The 27,938-nt window shown below is 42.7% G+C and overlaps 1 protein-coding gene across 4 annotated transcripts in view; it reads left to right on the top strand.

Moving 5' to 3' along the window:
* The window catches only part of SARNP (SAP domain containing ribonucleoprotein), a 133,103-nt gene that overhangs the window by 12,574 nt on the left and 92,591 nt on the right, over positions 1-27,938 (top strand). For all 4 annotated transcript variants that reach the window (XM_075852106.1, XM_075852107.1, XM_075852105.1 and 1 more), the window contains exons 2-3: positions 18,505-18,604; positions 23,273-23,319. In XM_075852106.1, the coding sequence (XP_075708221.1) occupies positions 18,505-18,604; positions 23,273-23,319 (147 nt within the window). The remainder of the gene's footprint in view (positions 1-18,504; positions 18,605-23,272; positions 23,320-27,938) is intronic.

Raw genomic sequence — 27,938 nt, forward strand, 5'->3', positions numbered from 1 at the left:
GACATGGCCTCCGCAAACCATTCCTGCTAAATTTGAGTTCCAAAAGCCAAATGGCGCTCTTTCCCTTCTCAGCCTCGCCGTGTCTCCAAACAGCCGTTTATTACCACATGTGGGGTATTGTTTTACTCGGGAGAAATTTCTTTACAAATTTTATGGTGCTCTTTCTCCTTTAGTCCTTGTGGAAATGAAAAAAAATTAGCTAAACCTACATTTTATTTGAAAAAATGTAGATTTTCATTTTCATGGCCTAGTTCCAAAAAATTTTGCAAAAAAACTGGCCGGTCAAAATGCTTGCTACACCCCTAGATAAATTCCTCGAGGGGTATAGTTTCCAAAATGGGGTCACTTGTTGGGGGTTTCCACTGTTTTGTCCCCTAGGGGGCTTTGTAAATGTGACATGGCCTCCGCAAACCATTCCTGCTAAATTTGAGCTCCAAGAGCCAAATGGCGCTCTTTCCACTCTAAGCCCTGCTGTGTGTCCAAATAACCGTTTATTACCACATGTGGGGTATTTTTTTACTCGGGAGAAATTGCTCTACAAATGTTGTGGTGCTTTTTCTACTTTAGTTCTTTTGGAAATGAAAAAAAAATTAGCTAAACCTACATTTTATTTGAAAAAATTTAGATTTTCATTTTCATGGCCTAGTTCCAAAAATAATTACTATTAATGTGTGAGGCACATGGAGTTTCAACGTTCATCACACCACGTACGTCACTTCAGAAAATGGAAGACCTTTTTTTTTATTTTTCATTATTTTTGGCAAAGTATCGTTTTGGTATCGAGAATAGCATTACTATCGAAGTCCAAAGTCTGGTATCGTGACAACCCTAATGCTGACAGTCTCCTATGAAGTCCTTCCAGAGGCAGGGCTTCGTAGGAGTAAAAAGATGGCAGACCTTTGGGCCTTCATTAGGCTGACATGGCACCCTGCGGTTGCTGGGGGAGCAATGCAATGTTACAGGGGACTGTTACTCTGTTTCTAACTCCTTAAATGCTGCGGTTGCTATTGACCAGGGAATTTAAGGGGTTAAACGAGTAAGATACAGCCCACACGCTCGTTCTTTGGAGTGGGCTCAGCCTGTGAGCCCGCTCCATATTCCCCCACCCACGTGCTCCGTGTATATATACGGCGATGTTGGGAAGGGGTTAATATATGCTTTATTTATATAACAAGCGGTAGTAACATGAGGACCAGTAACCTTACACAGAGCCTACAACAAAACAAATACATCATGTTACAAGTAAGTTTAACAACATTCGCTGACGTTTAGCAAACAGAATAAAAGGCAAATCTTGAGCAGTACCGGATTTAGGAATTCCACCTCTGAAACTGCACCCAGGTTTTCTATGTTGTCGCTGCAGAATTTACTTAGTCCGTTAACTTTGGACATTATCTGCATTAGTCTATGAGTTCCAAATTAGTGAATGCTCTCTCGCTGGTGGATCTGAGAGAGGTCGGCCAGAGAGAGACCATGACACTCAGCGTCCGTGTTCAAACAGTCTCTGCCCTATGGGGCGGATCCATCTTTATAGGAAAATGAGAGTAGGCGGTACCCTTAACTTGCACATAAACATTCTAGATATTGTAACCTACAGAATCCCAATCTCCTCTTTAGTGTATATATATTTAGCCATAAGAAATACAATGTCATCACGTTGGAACAGCTGACTGCAAAGCCATAAACCAAACGATTTAGAATAGTATATCCATCCCCCTGTAGCCTGTTGTTTCAGCTTCAACTGTCCGTCCATGTAAAGCAATTTTAGGTTCACACATATAAAGATATTTAAAATATTTTTGACAATGATTAAAAGAACTTGGGCAGTGGGGATAACGAATCTGAGGGACTAAAAAAAGAAAAGATAAAACTAGTACAGAAAAGGGGGAAAAAAAAAGGGAAAGTGAAATAAAGAAAAAAAGGTCTTCTATTAAATAAAGGCGAGAAGTCCTGGGTGGTGATTTTAATGTTGCGTTGGATCCCCCTATCGATGTATCTACTAGGTCGTCGTCAATCTCATATTCCCAACTTCGCAGTCAAACGGTCTCTCCACGATCATCATTTCGTGGACACTTTGCGTCTTTTACATCCATCAGATAAAGATTTTTCTTTCTATTCCCCTCTACACGATACTTATTCCAGAATTGAACTATTCTTTATCAAACATCATTCTCTTCACTCTCTCCAAGCGGCCGACATTGACACGATCTCCTTCTCGGACCATGCCCTCATCACGCTAGCACTTTCTTTGCTTTTTCCGCTCTTCCATCAACTTCAATGGAAATTGAATCCCTCACTTCTCACCGATTCGCTGGTCACCTCTGATTTTTCAACGCTCAATTGACGATTATTTTACAAATAACGTCGCTACAGATACTAATCCACGTGTCATCTGGGAGGCTCACAAATGTGATATCCGTGGTACTTTTATCAAACATGGCGCTCGGTTGGAGAAGGAACGCTCTATGGCTATCGCCCATCTTCTCTCGGAGATTAAGATCCTAGAGACCTCACATAAACGTTCCCGTGCTCCGGATTGTAACATAGCTCTCCTTCAGAAATGGGAAGATTTCTTTACTCTTCTGTTGTCCAAGGCTAAAGCCACATTCTCCAAATGTACACGTAATTTCTATGAATATGGCAACAAATGTAGTAAATCACTTTCCAGAGCGTTGCGCATTCAACAAGCACATACTTATGTACTTTTTATTACGTCTTCCTCCCGCCCTCGTGCCCTCTTACCCCTAGACATCGCTTCGACATTTTGTGACTTTTACGCCTCTTTGTATAATACTGATTGCACCAATCCGGCCACGTTATCTAAAGATTTCCGGTCGAACAGTAAAACATACATTGAAGAATTGGCCCTTCCTTCTTTCTCGGATGTCGGATGATAATCTCACTGTTTTGGTAGCTCCGATTTACTTTGCAAGAGCTGTCTTACGCTCTTAAACATTCTCAATCGGGCAAAGCCCCCTGGTCCTGATGGATCTACGCTTCCATATTACAAAAAAAAAATTTGATACTTTGAGCCTGCACTTTTTATCTTCCTTCAACTCCTTTTCCACCCCATCTCCCATCCCACCTGATGCGCTTAGGGCATATATCGCAGTGATTCCTAAGCCCAGGAAGGACACCACACAATGTGCAAGTTATAGCCCGATCTCTCTCCTTAACACAGACGTAAAGCTGTTTTCAAAGATTCTGGCTCCGTTGTTGGGGGATATCGTTCACACTGACCAGGCGGGTTTTATGTTGGCAGAGAGGCCCGTAACAACACTACAAAGGCAATTAACCTTATCCACAAGGCCAAGATATCTACCACTCATGCTCTTGTCCACAGATGCTGAAAAAGCATTTGACAGAGTCAATTGGACATGCATGGAAGAAACCCTTCTCCGACTTGGCCTTAGATCCCAAATGATGGACTGGATAATGTCCCTATATTCCTGCCCTTCTGCTACAGTCCGTGTGAACGGTATCCTTTCTGCTGGGTTTTAAATTCACAACGGGACCAGACAGTATTGTCCCCTGTCCCCCTTGTTTTTTATCCTTACTTTTAAGCCTTCTCTCCGTCACGTTCGAGCAAATTCTGATATTGTGTCTGGAGGTGGGTGCTAAAGTGGATAAGGTTGCAGTGTATGCAGATGATCTCTTATTTTTCTTGACCAACCCGACCGTCTCCCTCCCAAACCTCATGCAGGAATTCCATCGTTTTTCTGAATGATCTAATTTCAAAAGAAACTTTTCTAAATCGGAAGCAATGAACATATCCCTCCCCTCCCCCTTTTTTACTCACCTTGGAACACTCCTTTAGTTTTAAATGGAACTCGGTAGCCCTAAAATATCTTGGCGTACGCATTCCAGCTGACCTGAAGGAACTATTGAATTTGAACTTCGCATCTCTTCTTGCTGATATCAAGTTGGACTGTGCTAGATGGACAAAAGGCACTTTTACATGGATGGGGCGTTGCACTATTTTCAAAATGAACGTTCTTCCAGGGATACTATATCTATTCCAGGCTCTTCCAATAGCCGTCCCAATGTCGTTTTTCAAAGCGGTCAACTCTCTACAAATAACTTTTTTCTGGAATGGTAATTCTCCTAGACTCAAGCGTACACTGTTGTGTAGATCTAAGGAATCGGCGGTTGGGGGGGGGTCTGGCACTTCCTGATGTTAGATCTTACTATATTGCGTCCCATCTGTCGCGTATAGTAGATTGGTGTAGACCTGCTCTCTTTAAGCCGTGGGTGGGTTTGGAGCAAAGTTTCGCTGCGGTTCCGCTTGCGTTCATTCCGTGGTTGGATCGCAATCAACTTAAACCTCTTCGCCAGCATCCTACTACTGGCCTTACTCTAATATGTTGCTCCCTCTCCTCGGTGAGGTCCTCTTTACTCCCTGTACACTCCCCAATGTATCCCATTCTGGGGAATCCCTCCATCTCTTCAGGTTTGAAAGATCCAGTATTCCGTTCCTGGTTTGCTTCAGGTAAGTTCAGAGCATCTCAGTTCCTGAATGGTACGGATTGTCTCTCTCTCTCAGATTTCTCAGGTCCCTGACCTTCAAGCGTTTAGGTCACTGGAGATCTCTTCAACTTCGCAATTTTTGTTCCTCTATATCGCCCCTTTCTTCATATCAAAATGACAGGACCCCCCTGGAGGATTTGTGTGTTGGCACGGAGCTAGTTTGACACACGTTGTCCTCAATCTACACCCTCCTTTTGAATCCTCCTGCTCTACCTTCCTTTGACTACCTTTCTAAATGGGAGTCTGATTTGGGTATTTCCTTTTCAACTGCGCATCCCCACTCCGGCTCACAAGACCTCGATCAGCTCGCGCAATCAAGAAGCCCGTTTCAAACCTCTTTCGCTCTGGTATAGCACTCCGGTTCACCTGCACCGCATCTTTCCTACAGTATCTCCCCTGTGTTGGAGATGTGGGGTGGAGAATGGTACCCTCCTTCACACGTTTTTGGTCATGTTCTCTCCTTGCTTCCTTTTGGGACGCATTTCTATGGATGCGGCCTTCTTCCTTCTCCATCACTGCGACATTCCGGTGAATATCTACAAACGCTCCTTGCTTCACTTTTTCGTGATGGCAGCCCGTCATTTCATTCCATTTAAGATGGAAAAATTCCTTTCCCCCTGCTTTGCCCCTCCTGGATTTCTAGGGTCAACGACCTCATGCACATGGAGGACCTGACCTCCACCATTAATGACTCGCATGCGAAGTTCTGCCAAACATGGACTCAAACAAAGACATTCTTCGAGAGATGGACCTCGTTCAGCAGTCTGAGTAGGGCTTTCTCTTGTCGTTGGTTTATATCTCAGTGGGAAGCCCTGCATATTCCTTTCTTTGTCCTTTATCCCCTCCTACACCTCCTCTTTCCTTTTTGTGCTCGTCTTACATCTTTTGTTACGTGCTCCATTTGTCATGGATTTGAAAATAATCATCTCACTCACTTATGTGAGACTACTGTACTGATCAGTTGTAATCCGCATATATTTTGCCTTTTATATACTTTGTGTTTTCTGTATAATGTGTATCCCTATTGTTCGTTAAATTTGACCTTTTTGGTCGTGAAAATAAAGAATTAAAAAAAATTAAAATAAATAAAGGAGAGAAAGGAAGAGTAGTAATGGGTAAAATCATCTCAGGATGGAGTACAAGTAGGCTTAACTGCCGTAAAAGACCACATTAGTCCAAATTCTGCAGGAACTCTCCATGCCCTGTAGAACCTGCCGCAAGTGTGTGCAGAGGTTGTCAAATATTCCATAAACATGATATCATTAACTTTAGAAATCTAATGGGAAATTCAAGAAGGCTCCCTCTTTTTCCACAGTTTAAGAATAAATGTCCGAGTGGCCATCACTAGGTGCCAGAGCAAGGAATGCTTCTAGGCTGTAGAGGAAATTTTGCAATGATGGAGAAGAAACTGCACCAGATCAAGTTTCATTGTTACTTTACCGATCGCCTGCTGCACGATCCCTGGAAAGGGAAAGAGAACTCTACATGACCAGAATGTATGGAGAAAGGTGCCCTCCTCAGTTCTGCACCTCCAACATGTAGAATCAATCCCTGGCATAAGAGCGTGTCGGTGAGAAGACACTCTATACCAGGGGGAAAGTGGTTTATACCTGTCCTGTTGGAACCATGAGCTGATGCGTTAGAGCAAATATCCGTCTTCTCTGGATCAGAGTTGTGCTAGATTCAGACGAATGTGTCCATTTTGCGTTCGTAAAAAAATGCAGAGGTTTTCTAGTGCTGCAGTTCAATGTGGCATCCGTGCATGGTGCGCATCTGCGTTTTTACGCACATATGTCATGCGTTTTTACGTCTGCAGAAAAGTTATATTATTTATTTATTTTCCTTATTTCTTTAGCAACTGGGGTGCGTGAATCATGGACAGCACACGGATGACGTGTCTGGTGCACAACAGAGAGAAACGGAAACCATGGGCACCGGATCCGTCACCATTGAAGTCAATGGTGATGGAAACTGAAACCTCTGTTTGTGTCTGTTCTGAGTCTCGTTCTGACGGAAAGCTCCGACGGAATATCAGAACGGGACCCCGACGCAGAAGTGAACAGAGCTTTACTGCGACTTTTATGGCAGGTTCAGTTTTGGTGGAAATATATAATGTAAAAAATATTTTAACGAAGAGAAAGTCTAATGCATCTCCTGCCAATCTTGTCATGGACATTAGAAGACAACCAAGATAGGAAAAAAGGGGAATTAATTTACCCACCAATGCAACGTTTCTGTCCAATTGGACCTTTTTCAAGCATGTGAACATAACACACAAACAGTTTAGAAGGACTCCGTCATAAATGATAATGACATAATAAATTCCAAAGTGTAAAATATCATGCAACACATGTAATAAAATAAAGGTATCATAATAAATATAAAGTGCTAAACAGATTAATATAATATGTGCATATAAGCAATGTAAGGCTACTGAATAATACTTACAAGTAGCTAAAGTGCCTAATTAACCAAGTGAAAGTGGGTTAAAAACACAGGTTACATTGCTACAAACATTGTAACAAGTGGACTTCCTGTTGGGGTATGTTCACACGGGCTATTTTGAGCTGTTTCTCTGGCCGTAAACGTCCCAAAAAAACGGCTGAAAAATCGGAAGCAGAATGCCTACAAACATCTGCCCATTGATTTCGATGGCATTGTGTTCCGATGGGGGGTCTTTTACTTCACGTTTTAAAAAAACGGCGCTTCATTGACTCAATAGAAAGACCGCTCCAAAAACGGGCGTGAAAAATTCCGCAAAAAACGCTAGTTAATTAAAAATGGTCTGAAAATTAACCGTGTGAACATACCCTTACTCTGTCTCGGCATCTCCTGATCTCCACTGTGCATGCCAGTCAAGTCTTTCTACAGCTAGGCACTAGAGGATATTAAAGAGGCTCTGTCACCAGATTTTGCAACCCCTATCTGCTATTGCAGCAGATAGGCGCTGCAATGTAGATTACAGTAACGTTTTTATTTTTAAAAAACGAGCATTTTTGGCCAAGTTATGACCATTTTTGTAGTTATGCAAATGAGGCTTGCAAAAGTCCAAGTGGGTGTGTTTAAAAGTAAAAGTCCAAGTGGGCGTGTATTTGCATACATCGGGGCGTTTTTACTACTTTTACTAGCTGGGCGTTGTGTATAGAAGTATCATCCACTTCTCTTCAGAACGCCCAGCTTCTGGCAGTGCAGACACAGCGTGTTCTCGAGAGATCACGCTGTGACGTCACTCACAGGTCCTGCATCGTGTCAGACGAGCGAGGACTCATCAGCACCAGAGGCTTCAGTTGATTCTGCAGCAGCATCGGCGTTAGCAGGTAAGTCGATGTAGCTACTTACCTGCAAACGCTGATGCTGCTGCAGAATCAACTGTAGCCTCTGGTGCCGATGTGGCCGACACGATGCAGGACCTGGGGCAGGAAGTGAGTGACGTCACAGATCTGCACTGCCAGAAGCTGGGTGTTGTGAAGAGAAGTGGATGATACTTCTCGTCAGAACGCCCAGCTAGTAAAAGTAGTAAAAACGCCCCGATGTACGCACCTAATACACGCCCACTTGGACTTTTACTTTTAAACACACCCACTTGGACTTTTGCAAGCCTCATTTGCATAACTACAAAAATGGTCATAACTTGGCCAAAAATGCTCGTTTTTTTTTTTAAATAAACGTTACTGTAATCTACATTGCAGCGCCTATCTGCTGCAATAGCAGATAGGGGTTGCAAAATCTGGTGACAGAGCCTCTTTAAGCATGCACTACCGAAAGAAACAGCAATTGCTGTGAACTACGGCACAAGTCCACAATGATCTCACTTGTGCATGCGTACATTTGTCAACGATCTTCCGGGCGCCATCTTAGAGGGGGAGGATAGCGCTGCTGACTATATATGTATTACATATCTGCCTATAACATCATGTAGAAACAGAAAAGCATAGAACTCTATATTGGTATGTTGTATTTAAAGAGGCTGTCACCAGTTTATAACTGCCTGATCTCCTACCTAAACTAATAGGCGCTTTAATGTAGATAAGTAGTTTTTTTTGTTTTTTTTTAAGCGTTTATTTTTGACCAAGTTATAATTTTTCGTTTTATGCGAATTTGTTCTAAATGCCCAACTGGGTGTTTTTTTTTTCTTTTCATCAACTGGGCGTTGTAAAGAAAAGTGTGTGATTCTGACTAAACGGCGTCATACACTTCTCTTCATGCATGCCCAGATGGTTTCACAGCTCAGCGTTCTCACGAGATCACGCTGTGACAGGACTTCCTCCACAGGTCCTTCACCGGAGCGACGAAAGAGTCAACCGACATCGCCTCCAGCCGTGCCAGGACGTTTATCCGAATCTGCAGCGGCTGGAGGCAATGTCTGTTCAGTCTTCCATGGCTCCGGTGAAGGACCTGTGGGAATAAGTCCCGTCACAGCGTGATCTCGCGAGATTACGCTGTGCAGCGAAACAAGCTTGGCATAAATGAAGAGACGTGTATGACGCTGATTGGTCAGCGTCATACACTTTAATTTACAACGCCCACACGGTGAAAAGTAAAAAAAAATGACCAGTTCAGTTAGAAGAAATTGACATAAAACTAAAAATGATCATAACTTGATCAAAAAAAGTTTTGTTTTTTTTTATATAGGGCATCTATAAACTGGTGACAGAGCTTCTTTAAACTGTGTATCTAGGTCAAAATGTAGACTCCAAAAAAGGAAGAAGCCCTGGAAATATGTCACAGAGCGATGTAAGTGAAGTTCAGTAAATCATGCAGACCAAAGCACATCCTGTATTAACTCCTTCCCACTCCTGGACATACGATTTGGTCATGGTAACTGTACCGTTCGCGCTCCATGACCTAATAGTACGTCACGGGTGTAACGGCCTTTTCGGCTGTCTTCCCGACACATGCAGGAGCTGTGACAGCTGCTGTCTCGTACAGCAGTTGCCGCAGCTCCTATCGCGGGGACCGATCACTGTGTCCCCGCTGGTTAACCACTTAAAAGCTGCGTTCAATAGCGATTGCGGCTTCTTATGCGTTAAACCTCCATCGACGGCCCACTACATGATAGCGGGCAGTAATGATTGCTATGGCAACCGGACGTCTAATAATGGCGTCCGGCTATGCCATCTACGGAAGCCTAGTGGGTCCTGACAAAGTCAGGACCCACTATGCTGGCTGTCAGTGAGTAGCTGACAGCTCTAATACACTGCACTACGCGTGTAGTGCAGTGTATTAGAATTGCTATCAGGGCCTCCTGCCCCCATGTCCCCCTAGTGGGACAAAGTAATAAAGTAAAAAAAAGTTGCGTGAAAATAAAAGTTTTAAAAGTAAAAATCCCCCTTTTTCCCTTATCAGTCCTTTATTATTAATAAAAATAAATAAATAAACAAACAAACCATACATAATTGGTATCGCCGCGTCTGTAACAGCATGACCTACAAAATTATTTAGTTATTTATCCCGCGCGGTTAACGCCATAAAAGAAAATAACAATAAACCATACCAGCATCACAATTGTTTGGTCACTTCACCTCCCAAAAAATTGAATAAAAAGAGATTAAAAAGTTGTATGTACCTAAAAATTTTCAAACACTGAATATATCGACCAAATTTTACCACAAACATGAAGCCCAATGTGTTAGGAGAAAACATTCTCAGAATCGCTTGGGTAGGTTTAAGCATTCCGAAGTTATTACTACATAAAGTGAAATGTCAGATTTCAAAAATGGGCTCTGAGCCTTAAGGCCGAAACAAGGCTGCGTCCTTAACCCTTTCCCGACCTATGACTAAAATGAACGTCATGGTCGGCTGCTAGATCGCGCACCATGACGGTAATTTTTGTCAGTATTTCAAACTGTGACTGTAAACACAGTGACAAGCCCACGCTGACAGCTGTCCTAGACAGCTGACACATCAGTCTTGCCGGTCAGCGGACCATCGCCGCTGCTTTCGGCAATTAACCCCTTAAATGCGGCGACGGATTGCTGTCGCCGTATTTAAGTGGTTTGAAGCACATCGGCAGCCCCCACTAAGTGATTGTGGGGGCTGCCGATGCTTGTTGCGGCAATCGGAGGCTAGACAATGGCCTCCGAGTTGCCATGTACGGAAGCATTGGAGGAGCAGCCTCCGGCCGGTCCTCCTCGGCTTTCTGTCAGTGTGGCAGTTATGTCACAATGACAGTTAGGGTATGTTCACACGCTCTATTTACGGACGTAATTCAGGAGTTTTTCTCCTGGAATTACGTCCGAGAAAAACTGCTCCAAACCGTCGGCAAACATCTGCCCATTGAATTCAATGGGTCTTACGGTGTTCTGTGCAGACAGGCTTTTTTTTTTTTTTTTTTTACGTAAAAAGACGGCCGCCTCGAAGTGCATGTCACTTCTTGGGACGTAATTGGAGCAGTTTTTCATTGACTCCATTGAAAAACCGCTCCAATTACGTCCATAATTGACGCCGTGAAAAACGCGTGCACTTGCAAAAACGTCTGAAATTCAGGAGCGGTTTTCGCCTGAAAACTGCTCCGTAATTTCAGACTTATTTTACATTTGCCTGTGAACATACCCTTAGAGTACATTACACTACGTGTGTAGTGTAATGCATTCTAGCAGCGATCAAAGCTGCAAGTCTCGTAGTCACCTAGTGGGACAAGTAAAAATAAGTAATGTTTTTAAAAAATAAAAAAAAAAGTGTAAAAATGAGTGGTTATATAAACACAAAATGCTTTTTTTTCCCTATAATAAAACTTTTATTATAGGAAAAAAATGAACACGTTAAAGTACACATCAGGTATCACCGCGTTCGTAACGACCCCAACTATAAAACAATGTTGTTTTTCCCGCACGATGAACACCCCAAAAAACATTAATAAAAAACTACGACCGCATCGCTATTTTTTTGGTCACCACCCCTCCCAAAATTAAAAGTGATCAAAAAGTCACATGTACCCAAACATAGTACCGATAAAAACTACAACCTGTCCCGCAAAAAACAAGCCCTTACACAGCTTTTTTGACTAGAAAATAAAAAAAAATGATGGCTCTCAGAATATGGTAACACAGAAGTTTTTTTTTATTTTTATAAATAAGTGATTTTATTGTGCAAACGCTAAAAAAAGGAATCAAAACCTATATACATATGGTATCGCCATAATCGTAACAACTCGCAGAATAAAGTAAAAATTTCATTTATAGCGTACGGTGAACGCTGCAAAAAAATAAACTAAAAAACGTTGTCAGAATTCCTGATTTTTGGTCAGGATTGCAAAAAAATGTAATAAAAAGTGATAAGAAAAAATCACATGTACCCCAAAATGGTACCAATGAAAACGACAGGTTGTCCCCCCTCGCACGGCTCCGGTGGTGAAAAAAATAAAGTCCTGGCTTTCAGAATGACGATGCAAAATGTGCAGAGTGTTTCAAAAGCGGATAAGATCGGACGACATTTGTCAGTGCGACACATATCTTTGAAATATTATTTATTTACCCCATTATTATACCCTCTTATTATGCCCTGATGTACTCCACACAAATTACACATACCCCCGTATCATAAACTGAAATACCAGCAAAACCCCAAACAGAACTACTACCAAGCAAAATCTGCGCTCCAAAAGCAAAATGGTGCTCCCTCCCTTCTGAGCCCAGCCGCGTGCCCAAGCTGCAGTTTGCGCCCACATATATGGCATCACCGAACCCGCTTAAGGTTTTGAGGTATTTGCCTGTGACCTCAATTATCACCCGTTTGACGCCTTCCCAGAATGGGTTAAGAAGGGTGCATGACCAAAAGGTGTGGAGGAGGGTACCATTTTCCTGCCCACATCTCCAGCACAGCGGGGATGCTGTAGGGAAGATGTGGTGTAAACGGGCTGGGGTCCTATACCAGCGAGACAGCAATTTGAAGCCCGCTTCTTGATATCGTGAGCTAATCGAGGTTTTGTGGGCCATAGTGAGAATACGTTTGCTTTGTGTGAGAGAGAAGGAGATATCCAGGTCAACCTCCCATTTAGAAAGATAGGCGGGGAAGGGTAGATCAGGGGGTGTCTATAAGAAGTTTGTAGATTGTGGACAATGTGTGCCTAGCCAAGTCAGAGCCAGCACAAAGGTCCTCCAGAGGAGACCTGTCCATTTGATAGGAAGCAGGAGGTGAGATAGAAGAGCAAAAGTGTCTGAGTTGAAGGGACCGCCAATGTCCTAATGGGGGAGGTCTGGGACCAGTGTTGGGCCAATAGTGGGATGATGACGTAGATGTTTAAGTTAGCTACGGTGCAGCCAAGGGACAACCATCAGGGGCGTAGATGAGAAACACTGCTCCAGGCCCACCCAAGGTTTAAAAACCGCATGTCTGCACCAGTCAACTACCCGAGAAAGTTGAGATGCAATATAATAAGAGCAGACGTCGGGAAGTGCCAGCACTCCTGATTCCCTAGTCCGACAAAGAAGTGCGCGTGAGAGTCGAGGAGTTTTACCACTCCAAACGAAGGTAATCTGTAGAGAATTGACCGCTTTAAAGAATGGCATAGGAATGGCTATGGGAAGGGTCTGGAAAAGATCGAGGATTCTTGGAAGCGCGTTCATTTTGAAGATAGTGCACCGGCCCATCCATGTAAAAGTGCCTTTAGACCACCTGGCGCAGTCCGTCTTAATGTCAGCGAGGAGGGGAGGGAAGTTCAATCGATAGAGATCCTTCAGGTCTGGTGAAATGCGGGCACCAAGGTATTTCAAGGCTACCGGATTCGACTTAAAGAGGCTCTGTCATCAGATTTTGCAGCCCCTATCTGCTATTGCAGCAGATAGGCGCTGCAATGTAGATTACAGTAACGTTTTTATTTTTTAAAAACGAGCATTTTTGGCCAAGTTATGACCATTTTAGTATTTATGCAAATGAGGCTTGCAAAAGTACAACTGGGCGTGTTGAAAAGTAAAAGTACAACTGGGCGTGTATTATGTGCGTACATCGGGGCGTGTTTACTACTATTACTAGCTGGGCGTTGTGTATAGAAGTGTCATCCACTTCTCTTCAGAACGCCCAGCTTCTGGCAGTGCAGCACTGTGACGTCACTCACAGGTCCTGCATCGTGTCGGCACCAGAGGCTACAGTTGATTCTGCAGCAGCATCAGCATTTGCAGGTAAGTAGCTACATCGACTTACCTGCAAACGCCGATGCTGCTGCAGAATCATCTGTAGCCTATGGTGCCGACACGATGCAGGACCTGTGAGTGACGACACAGCGTGATCTCTGGAGAACACGGCTGTGTCTGCACTGCCAGAAGCTGGGCGTTCTGAAGAGAAGTGGATGACACTTCTATACACAACGCCCAGCTAGTAAAAGTAGTAAACACGCCCCGATGTACGCACATAATACACGCCCAGTTGTACTTTTACTTTTCAACACGCCCAGTTGTACTTTTGCAAGCCTCATTTGCATAAATACGAAAATGGTCATAACTTGGCCAAAAATGCTCGTTTTTTAAAAATAAAAACGTTACTGTAATCTACATTGCAGCGCCTATCTGTTGCAATAGCAGATAGGGGTTGCAAAATCTGGTGACAGAGCCTCTTTAAAACAAAAAGAATGTTTCAAGGTCGTGAAGAGGTGGGGAGGAAGGGAAATGTTCAGTGCTTCTGATTTAGAAAAGTTTATCTTGAAATTGGATAATTACCTCCGTAATCTCGCGAGATTTCGTTTCCCTTGCTAGAAATCTCAAAGAAAAGAGTCAGAAGTGTCAGGATTCTGAATACACATGACGTGCAGGCTGGATGATCATGTGTATTCATTATCAGGACACTTGATTAACGTTCATCTCTGTTTATGTGGCTGCACATCGCTGCTGTGTAAATGAATGTAGAAGAGTGTATGATGCTGACTGGTCACTGATTGGTCAGCGTCATACACGTAAACACGCCCAGTTAAAAACACAATACATGCCCAGTTGGACATAACGAAAAAAAAAACGCCCAGTTGTCCATTTCAAACCTCATTTGCATATATATAAAATAGCTCATAACTTGGCCAAAAATGAACATTTTTTAAAAAACGAAACGTTACTGTTATCTACATTGCAGCGCCGATCACATGCAATAGGAGATAGGGATTTCAGAATCTGGTGACAGAGCCTCTTTAATACACTGAAATGCAGGAAAGAGAGGGAGGGTGTGAGGGGAGAGGTGTGTGAGAGGAGGGAGTTTGATGGGGATAGAGGGGGGGATGACTGGGCAGGGGGGAGAGGGAGTTGACAAAGGATGGGGGGGGGGGAGAGGGGAATGGAAGGAGGGTAATGATGGGAGATGTGGGATGTACTGATATGAGTGGCAATCAATAAGCAACAGGTAGTATCATGCCCCAAAGTCACCTATGTATACCAAGCATACAGGAGTCGTTCTATTGGCACTGTATCTAATCCTCCTACACTGACGCTCAGAAAATGGCGGCACACAGGGGATGAGGTTTGAAGATTCAAACCCCTCCTCCTGGCACTACACTTCTCTCCACAACGCCCACTTGTTCAAAAAAGTAAAACACGCCCAGTTGTCCATTAAGAAACTCATTAGCATAAAGCAAATATAGGTCATAACTCCGTCAAAAATGATAGTTTTTCTAAAGAGAAAACACTGCTGTAATCTACATTACAGCGCCGATCACATTATATACAAGATAGGGCACTTCTAATGTGGTGACAGAGCCTCTTTAACCCCTTCCCGCCGCAGCCCTTTTTCAGATTTTCATTTTCGTTTTTTCCTCCCCACCTTAAGCCATAATGTCTTTATAGTCCTAATGAGGGCTTGATATTTGCGGGACGAGTTGTAGTTTTTCGTAGCACCATTTATTTTGCCATATAATGTACTAGGAAACAGTAAAAAAATTATTTGTGGGGTAAAAAATGAAAAAAAAAACAGCGATTCCTCCATGGTTTTTTGCGTGCCGTTTTTACGGAATTCACTGTGCAATTAAAACATGTTAAATTTATTCTGTGAGTCAATATGATTACGGCGATACCAAATATATATTGTTTTTTCTATATTGTACTACTTTTACAAGTAAAAAAAGGTGTAAAAAAGAATGTATTTTGTGTCGCCAAATTTCGAGAGTCATAACTTTTTTTTATTTTTGCATCGATTGAAGTGGTATGAGGGCTTATTTTTTGCGGGATAAGCTGTTTTTAATAATACCATTTTGGTGTACATGTGACTGTTTGATCACTTTTTTTTTATTTTCATATTTTTTGTGGGAGATGAGGTGACCAAAAAATTGATTCTGGCGTTTACATTTATTTATTTTTTTACGGCGTTCACTGTGCGGGTTAAATAATGATATATTGTAATAGTTCAGACTTTTACGGACGTGGCGATACCAATTATGTTGATTGTTTTTTACTATGCTCTAGGGGGAAAATGGGGAAACTTTTAATATATATATATATATATATATATATATATATATATATATATATATTTTATTTTTTTACACCCAAAAAAAACTTTAACTCATTTTTACTTTTTTTTTTTTTATTAATCCCCCTAGGGGACTTCAACCAGCGATTTTGAATGTGCCTCACATTAATAGTAATTAACCCCATCATGTTTCTCAGTCATAATGGGTTAATGTGTAAGGTACATGATGGGGTTAATTACTATTAATGTGAGGCACATGGAGGTTAAATTCATCACACCTTGTGCCTCACAATTCGTGAAAGAAAGCTGTTTTTATTTTATTTATGTCTAGCCAGTACATTAGCCTATGTACGGATAGTACACAGGCAGTTGTTCGGACATACTTCAGTATTCCCTAACAGGAAATATGGTAAGACAGCCCTGGGGTCCTTCAATAGACCCTGGGCTGTTTGCCCATATATGGTATGTCCCTCAATCTCGTCACAGGGATTCCTGTGATGCGATCCAAGGGGCATCCCCCCTCTTCTCATTTTCCCCTGAATGCTGCGGTCAGCTGTGATCGCACTATTCAGGGCAATAGCGGTGGAGATGAGGTTTCTCTGATCTCCGCCGTTATAGAGCAGGGCTGTGGCTTTGTAATACAGTCATTGCCCCGCTCCTGACAATAAGTGCGCGCGCGGTCAGCATGAGGAGATGCGGCTGTCGCTGCACTAATGAGTGGCAGTTCAGGCACTGGAGACAGAACATGGGGGTGTTTTGCAGTGCGCCCGCCATGTTCTGTCTTTAGTGCCACCACTCATTAGTGCAGCGCCGGCGGCATTGCATCATCCTGACGGCGCGCACATGTCAGTACTTGGGAGCGGGGCAATGGCTGTATTACACAGCCGCAGCCCCGCTCAAATACGTTCATGTATTACTATACTAAGCCGTGCGGCCGCACAGCTTAGTATCGAAATATATGAAATAACGTTATCTAACTGTTTGAGGATGCACGGTGTCGAAACAGTATCCAAGTTTCAATGCATTGTGCATCCCTAGTGTGGGTGTCCAAATGGGGTCACTTCGAACGGGGGTATCAATTGTTGCGGGGTCACTTCTCTCAAGGGTTTCAACTGGGGTGGTGATCCTGGGGCATCTCCTAGGGGGTCCCTCTTCATCACTGGATAAGGAGGTCGACAAATAAAACAGTCTCCCCATCAGACGAGTCTGTGTCGGAGGCAAGAAATGAACACGCCTCTTCGGCAGTAAATGTCCCTTGGGACACGTTTGTTGTGCTTAGACACGTACAAACTGTATATACAGCAAATAAAAATTCCCTAACTGGGAGCAATAGGCTCCTACCTAAACTAGCACAAAAGCGTGTTTTTTTTCTTTTTAGAGAACAAGTGGACTTCCCTGACAGTAAAACTATCTAGGGCGAGGGTTCCTAACACTAAACCTAACTAGATTTTGTGAACTTCCCGAACGCTAAACATAACTACAGCGACGATTCCCTGATACTAAACCTATCTAGATTATTCCGAACGTACCTGATGCTAAACCTAACTATGGTGATGGGTGCCTGATGCTAAACCTAACTAGGTGTTATGTGAACTTCCCTGACGCTATACCTAACTACGGTGATGGATCCCTAATGCTAAACCTAACTACGCTTGACTGTTCTCTGACACGAACTAACCCTAATTTAAAATATATTTTATATAGAAAAAAAAGGAAAGAAATCTTCAGGGACCAATAAATATGGTACTGAAGACTGAGAAGTGGTCAGTGATAGGGGATCACTGACCAAAAACGTGGGGGGAACACAAGGAGGAAGGGAACAGGAGAGGGTAGTGGATGTGGAGGTGGGAAGCAAAAAAAGTGCTTTTGGTATTTTTTTTTTCACTATCTTTCTCATCACTCTCTGCTCACAGCCGCTCTGAACGCCTCGTTAACTCCAACAGAGACGACGTTCAGGGCAGTTGCAACAGGATGTGATGTCAGGGAGAGGAAGTGAAGAGACCAATCACCGCTGTTGGTTAGTTACTCGCTGTCTAGGTCCCGGCACATTGAGCTTTGGTAGCCTGCTGTCGGAAACAACAGCGATCACAGCTCATGAACGCACAGGGCGCGAGTGCCGCTGTGATTAATGCAGGACGTACTATGCGGTCATGGAGTGTGAACGATACAGTTACCATGACCGAATAGTACGTCCAGGAGCGGGAAGGGGTTAAACTCTAGGTTCAAGCAATTAGGCGATTTACATTTAAGTTTAGCTGTCCAATCTCCTCCCCTCCTATGGACAGGTATATGGTCAATGACCCAAAATTTAAGGTCACTGACAGCCGTCACAAAGTGGCTTGAAACGGGCAGATCTAACCCAAGGGACTTTGGATCAAATCTCAGTGGGGCCTGCACCCGGTATTTTTTTCTTTTTTTTTCTCCGGTGCTGTGATATTCTCCCGTTTTTAACCAAGATAGTTGGACACCATTAGTAAAAATGTATTACTTTGTTCCGGAGATTGGTCAAACCGTTGTAGTATTCCAATTACTGTGATATTTTGTACTTTTTTTTTTATTATTTTTTTTTACATTTTCCAATTGTTTTTGTTATTGCAGCTAGCAGAACTCAAGCAAGAATGCCTGGCCCGTGGCTTGGACGTGAAGGGAAACAAGAGCGACCTGGTGAACAGACTTCAAACATATCTAGATGAACACGGTTGGCTAAAGCTTGAGTTTTAACTCCTTATTGATTTTATTCATTTGCATGAAACTAAATGTTATAAAAGGAATAATCTGGTGCATAGGGGTTGTCCAGCAATTGAAAGTTATGTACACCTTCCGCTCCTCCAAAGTTATGTTTTTTTCTTTGAAGAAAAGTGCCATTGCTATAGATCACTTTGCTATTATTAATATTATTATTATTATTTTATTTTTTAGATATTTTATTCTTCATCTAAGGCCCTGTTCACACAGTATTTTGCAGGCAGAGCAAATCTGCATCAAAATTAATTTAATTTTCTCTGAAAAGTTTTTCGCCAAAAGACGCTGTGAAAAATGATTTGTCCTGCCTCCCATTGATTTAAAAAAAAAAAAACAATGTTCGCTCAGAGGCAGAACCGCGGAAAGAAAGGATATGTCGCGCCCCCCCTCCCCCGCGAGCGGCTAAAATTCACCCGGGGGAAAAAAAAACTCCTCCGCCTCAATGATTACAACGTGGTCTCAATATCAAAAGCAGCACCAAAGAAATCTTGTAGCCTGTAAGCTTATAGTTACATAGTTACATAGTTTGTACGGTTGAAAAAAGACACATGTCCATCAAGTTCAACCAAGGGATGGGAAAGGGGAAGTAAAAAATTTCTACACATCGGAGCTAATATTTTATTGTTCTAGGAAATTATCTAAGCCTTTTTTAAAGCCATTTACTGTCCCTGCTGTGACCAGCTCCTGCGGTAGGCTATTCCATAGATTCACAGTTCTCACAGTAAAGAAGCCTTGTCGCCTCTGCAGGTTGAATCTTTCTTTCTCCAGACGGAGGGAGTGCCCACTTGTTTTTTGAGGGGGTTTTACATGGAACAGGATTTTGCCATATTTTTTGTATGTGCCATTCATATATTTATATAAGTTAATCATGTCCCCCCTTAGTCGTCTTTTTTCAAGGATAAATAGGTTTAGTTCTTTTAATCTTTCCTCATAACTTAGATTCTCCAAGCATTGAAACATTTTATTTTTTTTTATTTTTTTTTAAGAGACTCCTATCTAGTAGCGTTTTGAATTTCTTTTGGCCTTTAGAACCACAACAATTCATTGTGACACAGTTTCCACTAGGTGCTGCATTTGTTCTGCTGGAATATTGGCCTATGCAGACTGGATAGCTTCTCGGGGTTGCCATTTAAGTATGCCATGAAGGGATAAACTTGGTCAGCCACAATGCTTTGGTGAGCCCTACTGCTCAAATGTTCATCCGCAGGTACGTTATATAGACAAGCGTATTGGGTCATACCTTAATAATTGAATTCAGGTATTTTGTTCAGTCCCATTTCCACAGGTGTATAAAATGAAGCCCCTCGCCATGAATTCCAATTTGTTTTCAAATAGATTTTAAATGTAATTCCTTATTCTGATCGCGTGCAGCTGACGCAAGTACGGATGTCACGGATGTGATGTCGCTCATTCTTTTGCATATATCTAATAGCATCACCCAAATTTTGACTTAGAGGCTCTGTCACCACATTATAAGTGGCCTATGTCCCATATAAGGAGATGGGCGCTGTAATGTAGGTGACAGTAATGCTTTTTATTTAAAAAAACTATCTGTTTTCACCACTTTATTAGCGATTTTTAGATTTATGCTAATGACATGCTTAATACCCAACTGGGCGTATTTTTACTTTAGACGAAGTGGGCGTTGTACAGAGGAGTGTATGACGCTGACCAATCGGCGTCCTGCACTCCTCTCCATTCATTTACTCAGCGCATAGGGATCCTGCTAGATCCTTATGTGCTGTCTTCTACTTACACATTAACAATACCGACGTTTTAGACAGTGAATAGACATTCCACGGAATGTCTTTTCTCAATCCCTGCACTTCGTTACTCTGTCTGTGGTAGTTACAGCAGAGGAAGCGTGATCTCGTTGTAACCTGTCATCTACAGCGTAATCTCGCGAGATCACGCTTCCTCTGCTGAAACGACATTTGCATCATTTTTTGAACATCCTTTTATTTTTCTAGGACGTTACCAGGCTTATAACTTTAGCAGCAATTTCTCACATTTTCAAGAAAATTTCAAAAGGCTATTTTTTTAGGGCACAGTTCAGATCTGAAGTAGTTTTGAAGGCCTTATATATTAGGAACCCCCACAAATCACCCCATTTTAAAAACGGCACCCCTTAAAGTATCCAAAACAGCATTTAGAAAGTTTCTTAACCCTTTATTAAGGATGTCACGATACCAGAATTTGGACTTCGATACCGATACTTCGTGTAGTATTGCGAATTCGATACCAATTCGATACTTTGCCAACAGTAATAAAAAATAAAAAGTTCTTCCATTTTCTGATGTGAGGCGCGAGGTGTGATGAATTTAACCTCCATGTGCCTCACATTAATAGTAGTTAACCCTATCATGTTTCTCCGTCATAATGGGTTAATATGTAAGGTACATGATGGGGTTAATTACTATTAATGTGAGGCACATGGAGGTTAAATTCATCACACCTTGTGCCCCACAATAAGGCCCCATGCACACGAACGTGCTTTTGCGGCCGCAATTCCCCCGAAAATCCACGGGAGAATTGCGGCCCCATTCATTCCTATGGGGCCATGCACACGACCGTAGTTTTTACGGCCCGTGCATGGCCCCGGAGCCCGCACCGCAGAAAGAATGGACATATCTTATTACGGCCGTCTTCTGCAGTCTTGGCTCATTGAAAATAATGGCCGCGGCCATGTGCATGGCCCGCGATTTGCAGGCGGCTCGCGGCTGACAGTCCGCTGCCGGCCGACCCGAAAATCACGGCCGTGCTACGGTCATGTGCATGAGGCCAAATCAGTGATAGAAAGCAGTTTTTATTTAATTTTTTTACAGCGGACACATCATAAATGATAAAAAATTGTTGTGCAGGTTATTGCGGCCGTGCCAATACTGAATATGTATATTTTATGTATTGAGACTTATTTTAATGTTCATTGTAAAATTGGTGTATGTGTATTTTATGTTCTTTTTAACCCCTTAATGACCAGCCTATTTTAGACGTTAATGACCAAGCCATTTTTTAAGTAATAAATAAATGGAAGTAATCCATTTGGATAAAATTGTATTGTCCACGGTTATGCCAGGAGTGGCAGTAAATCCGTGGCTTCTAGGCCTAAAAGATGGAGCAGGTGCCCATACAAGAGCCTGAACTGGAGGGACCAGGCTGTCCCGTGCTACAGGCCCTGCGCTTCCATGTTCTGCAGTTTTTACTGCATCAGGGATAATGTCCGCTGAAGATGAACCTGAAGTGACGCTATCATAGTCACACAACCGCTAACAAAAAAATAAACATATATATATATATATATATATATATATATATATATTACACATTCCCTACCTGCCTATTCTAATATAATAAAAGATAGAAGGATAGATGGATAGATAGAAATCTATCTATACAGAGAATGTTTTACAGTGTAACACTTTTTTTTTTTTTCACTATTCTTCTGGCAGCAATTCTCTCAAGTCTCCTTCTCCTCACAGTGAAACAATGTGTGTGGAGAAGAAAAGAGGCAGGAGATATACTGACAGAAATGTCAAAATAAAACAAATGTGATCGCTGTGATCACATGTTTAGGGACAATCAGATTGGTCCCTGATACTCTGCCCAGAGCTGTTAGTAACAACGTGGGCACAGGGCTTTGTATTTTGCATTGAAATGCATGTGATCGCTGTGATTGGTTGTCACAGCGATCACATGTTCAGGGACCAAAAGATTGGCCCCTGGCACTCTGCCCAGTGCCCATGGCTGTTAGCAGCAGGCAGGCACAGGGCTGTGTGCACGCAATCGCGCGTGCACACTCTCTGAAGAGCCGCCGTAATTAGTCTATACGGCTGACTTCAGAGACCCTGACCGCTGGCCGTAAAAACACAGCCAGCGGTTGGGAACCTGTTAAAGAACACAAATGCTGGCACAGTGAAACACCTAGTATATAACAAAATTATTTGTTAATGGCTAATGAAGTCAAAATAAAAATGTATTCCTGGCCAACCCATTTAAGGCCGGGTTCACACCTTGCATATTTGTTTTGGAATTTCAAATTCTATAATCTGATAGTTAACAAACCCCATTCACTTATATCGAGAAAGCTCTGCAGCATGTTCTAGACTCGTTGCAGATCTTTCTCCAGATTTCAGCCATCACAGTGGGTGAACTCCGCAGCGAAATCCACATATAACACATGCAGATTTTGTTGCGGATTTCTATGCTAGTTAAAGCACATAATGTGTAAACCCCAGCGTAAAGCAGATCTTCGACATGGTGAGCAACTGAAATACAGTTCTATTAGAATGTTGTGTAACTTTTCATTCTGCAGTGAATAGGCTTTATTGGCATAAAATCAGAAACCCCCTTTATTATCCAAGTATGTGCAAAATGGGATGTCTGTATTCTGTATCCTACAATAAATCAGTATTTTAGTTTACTTCCCTATGGCAGCCATAATCCAATTCCGACAATATTTACTACATTCTGCTATAAACAACTGTGTTGCACAAACTTGCTTACGTTATATACCTTGTTTGTTTAGAGTATCGAATTGACATGTAAATTTCTTTTAACATAGATCTTTGCCACTGAAATTTTTATTTGTTTTTCTAACTTTTCCCTTTATTGTCTTGTACTGCAGCTGAAGAGGAAGCCAATGAGGAAGATGTCCTAGGAGATGAAACGGAGGTAACTAAATTTCACTGTCCATATAAAGATCCAGTGATTATATGGGTTTGCATTCTGAACCACTTTAAAGAGAACCTTTCACCTCCCCATACATGTGCAGCATGTAATGGGGAGGGCTGAACAAACCCTGGGGCTCTTTACAGTTTTTTTTCTACCAGCAAGAGCGAGGTGTGTGTGTATGTATGTGCGCATATATATATATATATATATATATATATATATATATATATATATATATATATACACATAGTACAGCTGAAAAAAGACACATCCATCAGGTTCAACCAACGGATGGGAAAAGGCAAGGTAGAAATTTCTACATAGAGGCTAATACTTTTTTGTTCTAGGAAATTATCTAAGCCTTTTTTAAAGCCATCTACTGTTCCTGCTGTGACCAGCTCCTGCGGTGACTATTCCATAGATTCACAGTTCTCACAGTAAAGAAGGCTTGTCGCCTCTGCAGGTTGAACCTTTCTTTTTCCAGACGGAGGGAGTGCCCCCTTGTTTTTTGAGGGGGTTTTATATGGAACAGGATTTCGCCATATTTTTTGTATGTGCCATTCATTCATTTATTTATATAAGTTAATCATGTCCCCCCCTTAGTCGTCTTTTTTCAAGGCTAAATAGGTTTAATGCTTTTAATCTTTCCTCATAACTGAGATTCTCCATGCCCCTAATTAGCTTCGTTGCTCTTCCTTGTATTTTTTCCAACTCCAGGGCATCCTTTCTATGAACTGGAGCCCAGAACTGAACTGCATATTCTAGTTGAGGCCTCACTAATGCTTTGTAAAGTGGTAATATTACATCCCTGTCCCGCGAGTCCATGCCTCTTAATACACGACAATATCCTGCTGGCCTTTGAAGCAGCTGATTGACACTGCATGCTGTTATTTAGTTTATGATTTACCAGTACACCCAGATCCTTCTCAACAAGTGACTCCCCCAGTGTAGCGCCCCCTAGGACATATGATGCATGCAGGTTGTTGGTACCCAGATGCATAACTTTACATTTATCTACATTAAACCTCATTTGCCAAGTGGACGCCCAAACACTGTTTGTTTAAATCCGCTTGCAATTCACGCACATCTTCCATAGTCTGAACTATATTACATAGCTTGGTGTCATCTGCAAAAATAGAAATCGTGCTATCAATCCCTTCCTCTATATCATTAATAAATAAGTTGAGTAATAGTGGTCCCAGCACAGAACCCTGGGGTACACCACTTATAACTGGTGATCATTCAGAGTAGGAATCATTGACCACAACTCTCTGGATACGGTAACCTATAGTCCTTAATTTACCCATTAGACATCTGAGGGACAGTGTCAAATGCCTTTTCAAAGTCCAAAAACACTATATCCACAGCGGCCCCTCTGTCTAGGCTGCTGCTCACCTCTTCATAAAAACAAATCAGGTTAGTTTGACAATTATTGTCCTTAGTAAAACCGTGCTGGCTGTCACTTGTAATACTATTTTTTTTGTCACATAATCCTGTATATAGTCCCTCAATAGCCCCTCAAACATTTTCCCCACGGTGGATGTAAGGCTTACTGGTCTATAATTTCCCAGGGAAGACCTAGAGCCCTTTTTTCAAATTAGGCACCATATTTGCCCTGTGTCAGTCCCTTGACACTATACCAGTCACTAGAGAATCTCTGAATATTATGAAAAGGGGGACAGAAATAACTGAACTAAGCTCTTTAAAAATTCTAGGGTGTAACCCATCTGGTCCCGGGACCTTGTGCACATTTATTTTATTTTATTTTAGCTTGCACCATATCTACATTCATCCAGTTCAGTATATTAACAGCACTGGCTATATCAGCCGCTCTTTCTTCTGTTGTATATACAGAGCTGAAGAACCCATTTAGTAACTCTGCCTTCTCTTGATCCCCTGTGACCAACTCCCCATTACCATTATCTAGGGGTCCTACATGTTCAGACCTTGGATTTTTTGCATTTATATACTTTTATATATGTTTTACTATCCTTGGCCACCTGCTTTTCATTTTGTATTTTTGCTAATTATATAAAATTTTTACCGATTTTATTACGTAATTTACAAAGGCTACAGCTGTACCCTCAGATTTGTATTTTTTTAAATGCCCTTTTTTTGTCCTGTATTGACCTTTTTACAGAAGTTGTAAGCCATGTGGAGTTTAATTTTAGTCGTTTATACTTCTAGGAATACATTTTTTACTATAATTACCCAAAGTAGATTTGAAAATCTCCAATTTATAATTTGTACCGTTATTTAACATTAGTTCTTCCCAGTCTATATCCTGAACTGCAGCCCTCATCCTGGGGAAATTGGCCTTCTTAAAATTAAATGTACCCCCCCCAGGCTGTTTTTGTTTTTTTACATTTGTTTAGTTAGTGTTGGTGACATTATGGCGAGGAAGTAGTTTAGCGCTGAGGAGGCATACGCCATGGTCAGAGATGGAACCGGTTTTAGGCAGTGACGATGATAGCGTCACTTCGGATCATCTTCAGCGGACATTATCCCTGACGCAGTGAAAACAGAACATGGAAGCGCAGGGCCTAGTAGCGCTGTAGCACGGGACAGCCTAGTCACTCCAGTTCAGACTCTTGTATGGGCACCTGCTCCATCTTTTGGGCCTAGAATCCACGGATTTACTGCCACTCCTGGCATAACTGTGGACAATACAAATTTGGTCCAGATGGATTACTCCCATTTATTTATTACAGACCACATCCTAAATATGATTGCCCATGAAACCAATTTATATGCCCCTCAGTATATAAGGCGGAAACCTTCATCCACCCATGCCAGAGATTGGACGCCCACCAATTTGCGGGAATTAAAATAATTTTTGGGGCTCAACCTAAATATGAGTATTGTCAAAAATCCCTCCAATAACTCTTACTGGTCAACAAGACCCGACCAAGCCACCCCAGTATATTCTGCAGTAATGCCCAGCTCTCGTTATGAAACCATAATGAGGTTCCTCTACTTCAATGACAGCGCACAGCCTCCCCCCCCCCCCCCCCAAGTACCGATGCAAACAGTGATCGGTTGTTCAAAATAAGACCGCTAATTCCTTCAATTTTATTTCTGCAACTTTACACCCCTGCGCAGAATGTAAGCGTGGACGAATCTCTCCTCAACTACCATGGCAGACTTAGCTTTCGCCAATATCTACCTTCCAAAAGGGCAAGATATGGTGTTAAGCTTTATAAATTGTGTGAAAGCGGGTCAGGATATACCACCGCCTTCAGAATTTATGAAGGGCGGGACCGCACAATAAATGTTCCTGGAAGCCCCCCTGAACTTTCCACCAGCAGTAAGATCGTATGGGAGATAATGCAGCCTCTGCTTCACAAGGGGTACCACCTGTACTGTGTACTCCTTTGTGCTCCTATAAAAAAAAAAAAAAGGCAGTGACACACACCTGGATTTCCAGGAGAAAATTATCGAAGGCCTCATATTCGATGTTCAGGACACACGAGAATGCCCCCAGTCTGAGTATGTCAAACGACTGACTGAAAGACATTTTGGCCCTGTTCACACAGTTTTTTGACGCGGAAACGGCTCCGCAAAACTCGTCAAACGGCCGAAAATGGCTCTAATTGATTTCAATGGGAGTTGGACGAGTTTTTTTTTACCGCGAGTAAAAAAAACGCGTCGCGGTAAAAAGAAGTGACATGACCCATCTTGAGGCGGTTTCCGCCTCCAAAACCCCATTTCAATCAGTCAGGGAGGGTAAAAAAAAAACATCTTGACGGGTGTTTTGACGAGTTTTTGTCAAACCACTGTGCAAAAAAATGTCAAACAGCCTAGTCCTTAGCTGGTTAAAAATTTATTAAGATACAAAATTTGAATCCAGTCCGCAGGGTATCAAATAATACCCACACTAAGGCCTCATTCACACGGCAGGGTTTCCCGGCCGGGTGCCGGCCGTTCATAAATCGGCCGGCACCCGGCTGCATTAGGAATGATAGACCCCTAATGGGGCTATTCACACGACCGATTTTTTGACGGCCGGGAAATCCGGCCGTCAAAAAATAGGACATGCTCTATCTTTGCCCGGGCACCCGGCCGCCCGGCTCCCATAGAAGTCTATGGGGCCGGGTATTACACGGCCATCACCGGAATGTGTTCCGAGTGATGGCCGGGTTTCCCGGCGCTTGCGATCTATCTCCTCCTCCTCACAGCGCAGAGTGCATGTGAGGAGGAGGAGTTGATGCCATTCTGACGAATGGCATCGCTGTACACTGTGTTGCAGGGCCGGGGTGTACAGCAGGTGGAGGGAGCGCTGCGCTGGCTCCCTTCCCCTGCTTGTTAAAAGCACCCTTGCTCGGCGACACCTTCGATGGAGCCGCTAGTAGCAGCAGCTGCTGCTGCTGCGGCTGCTACTACTGCAGCGACGCCACTATAGCAGAGCAGGGAGGTATCTCCCCGCTCTGCTATGTGCTAGCCCTACTTTAGCTCCTTGAAGGAGCGGAATCCCCGTGTTTTCGGGGATTCCGCTCCTGGACAGAGCGCTTGATGTCTCTGTCCATATCTGGGCAGTGACATCAGGGGAAACTCCTGAAGCGGAATCCCCGAACACATGGGGATTCCCCTTCAGGAGCTGCCGCTGATGTCACTGTCCG

Source organism: Rhinoderma darwinii, chromosome 2, assembly GCF_050947455.1.
Source record: "Rhinoderma darwinii isolate aRhiDar2 chromosome 2, aRhiDar2.hap1, whole genome shotgun sequence".
Lineage (NCBI taxonomy): Eukaryota > Metazoa > Chordata > Amphibia > Anura > Rhinodermatidae > Rhinoderma > Rhinoderma darwinii.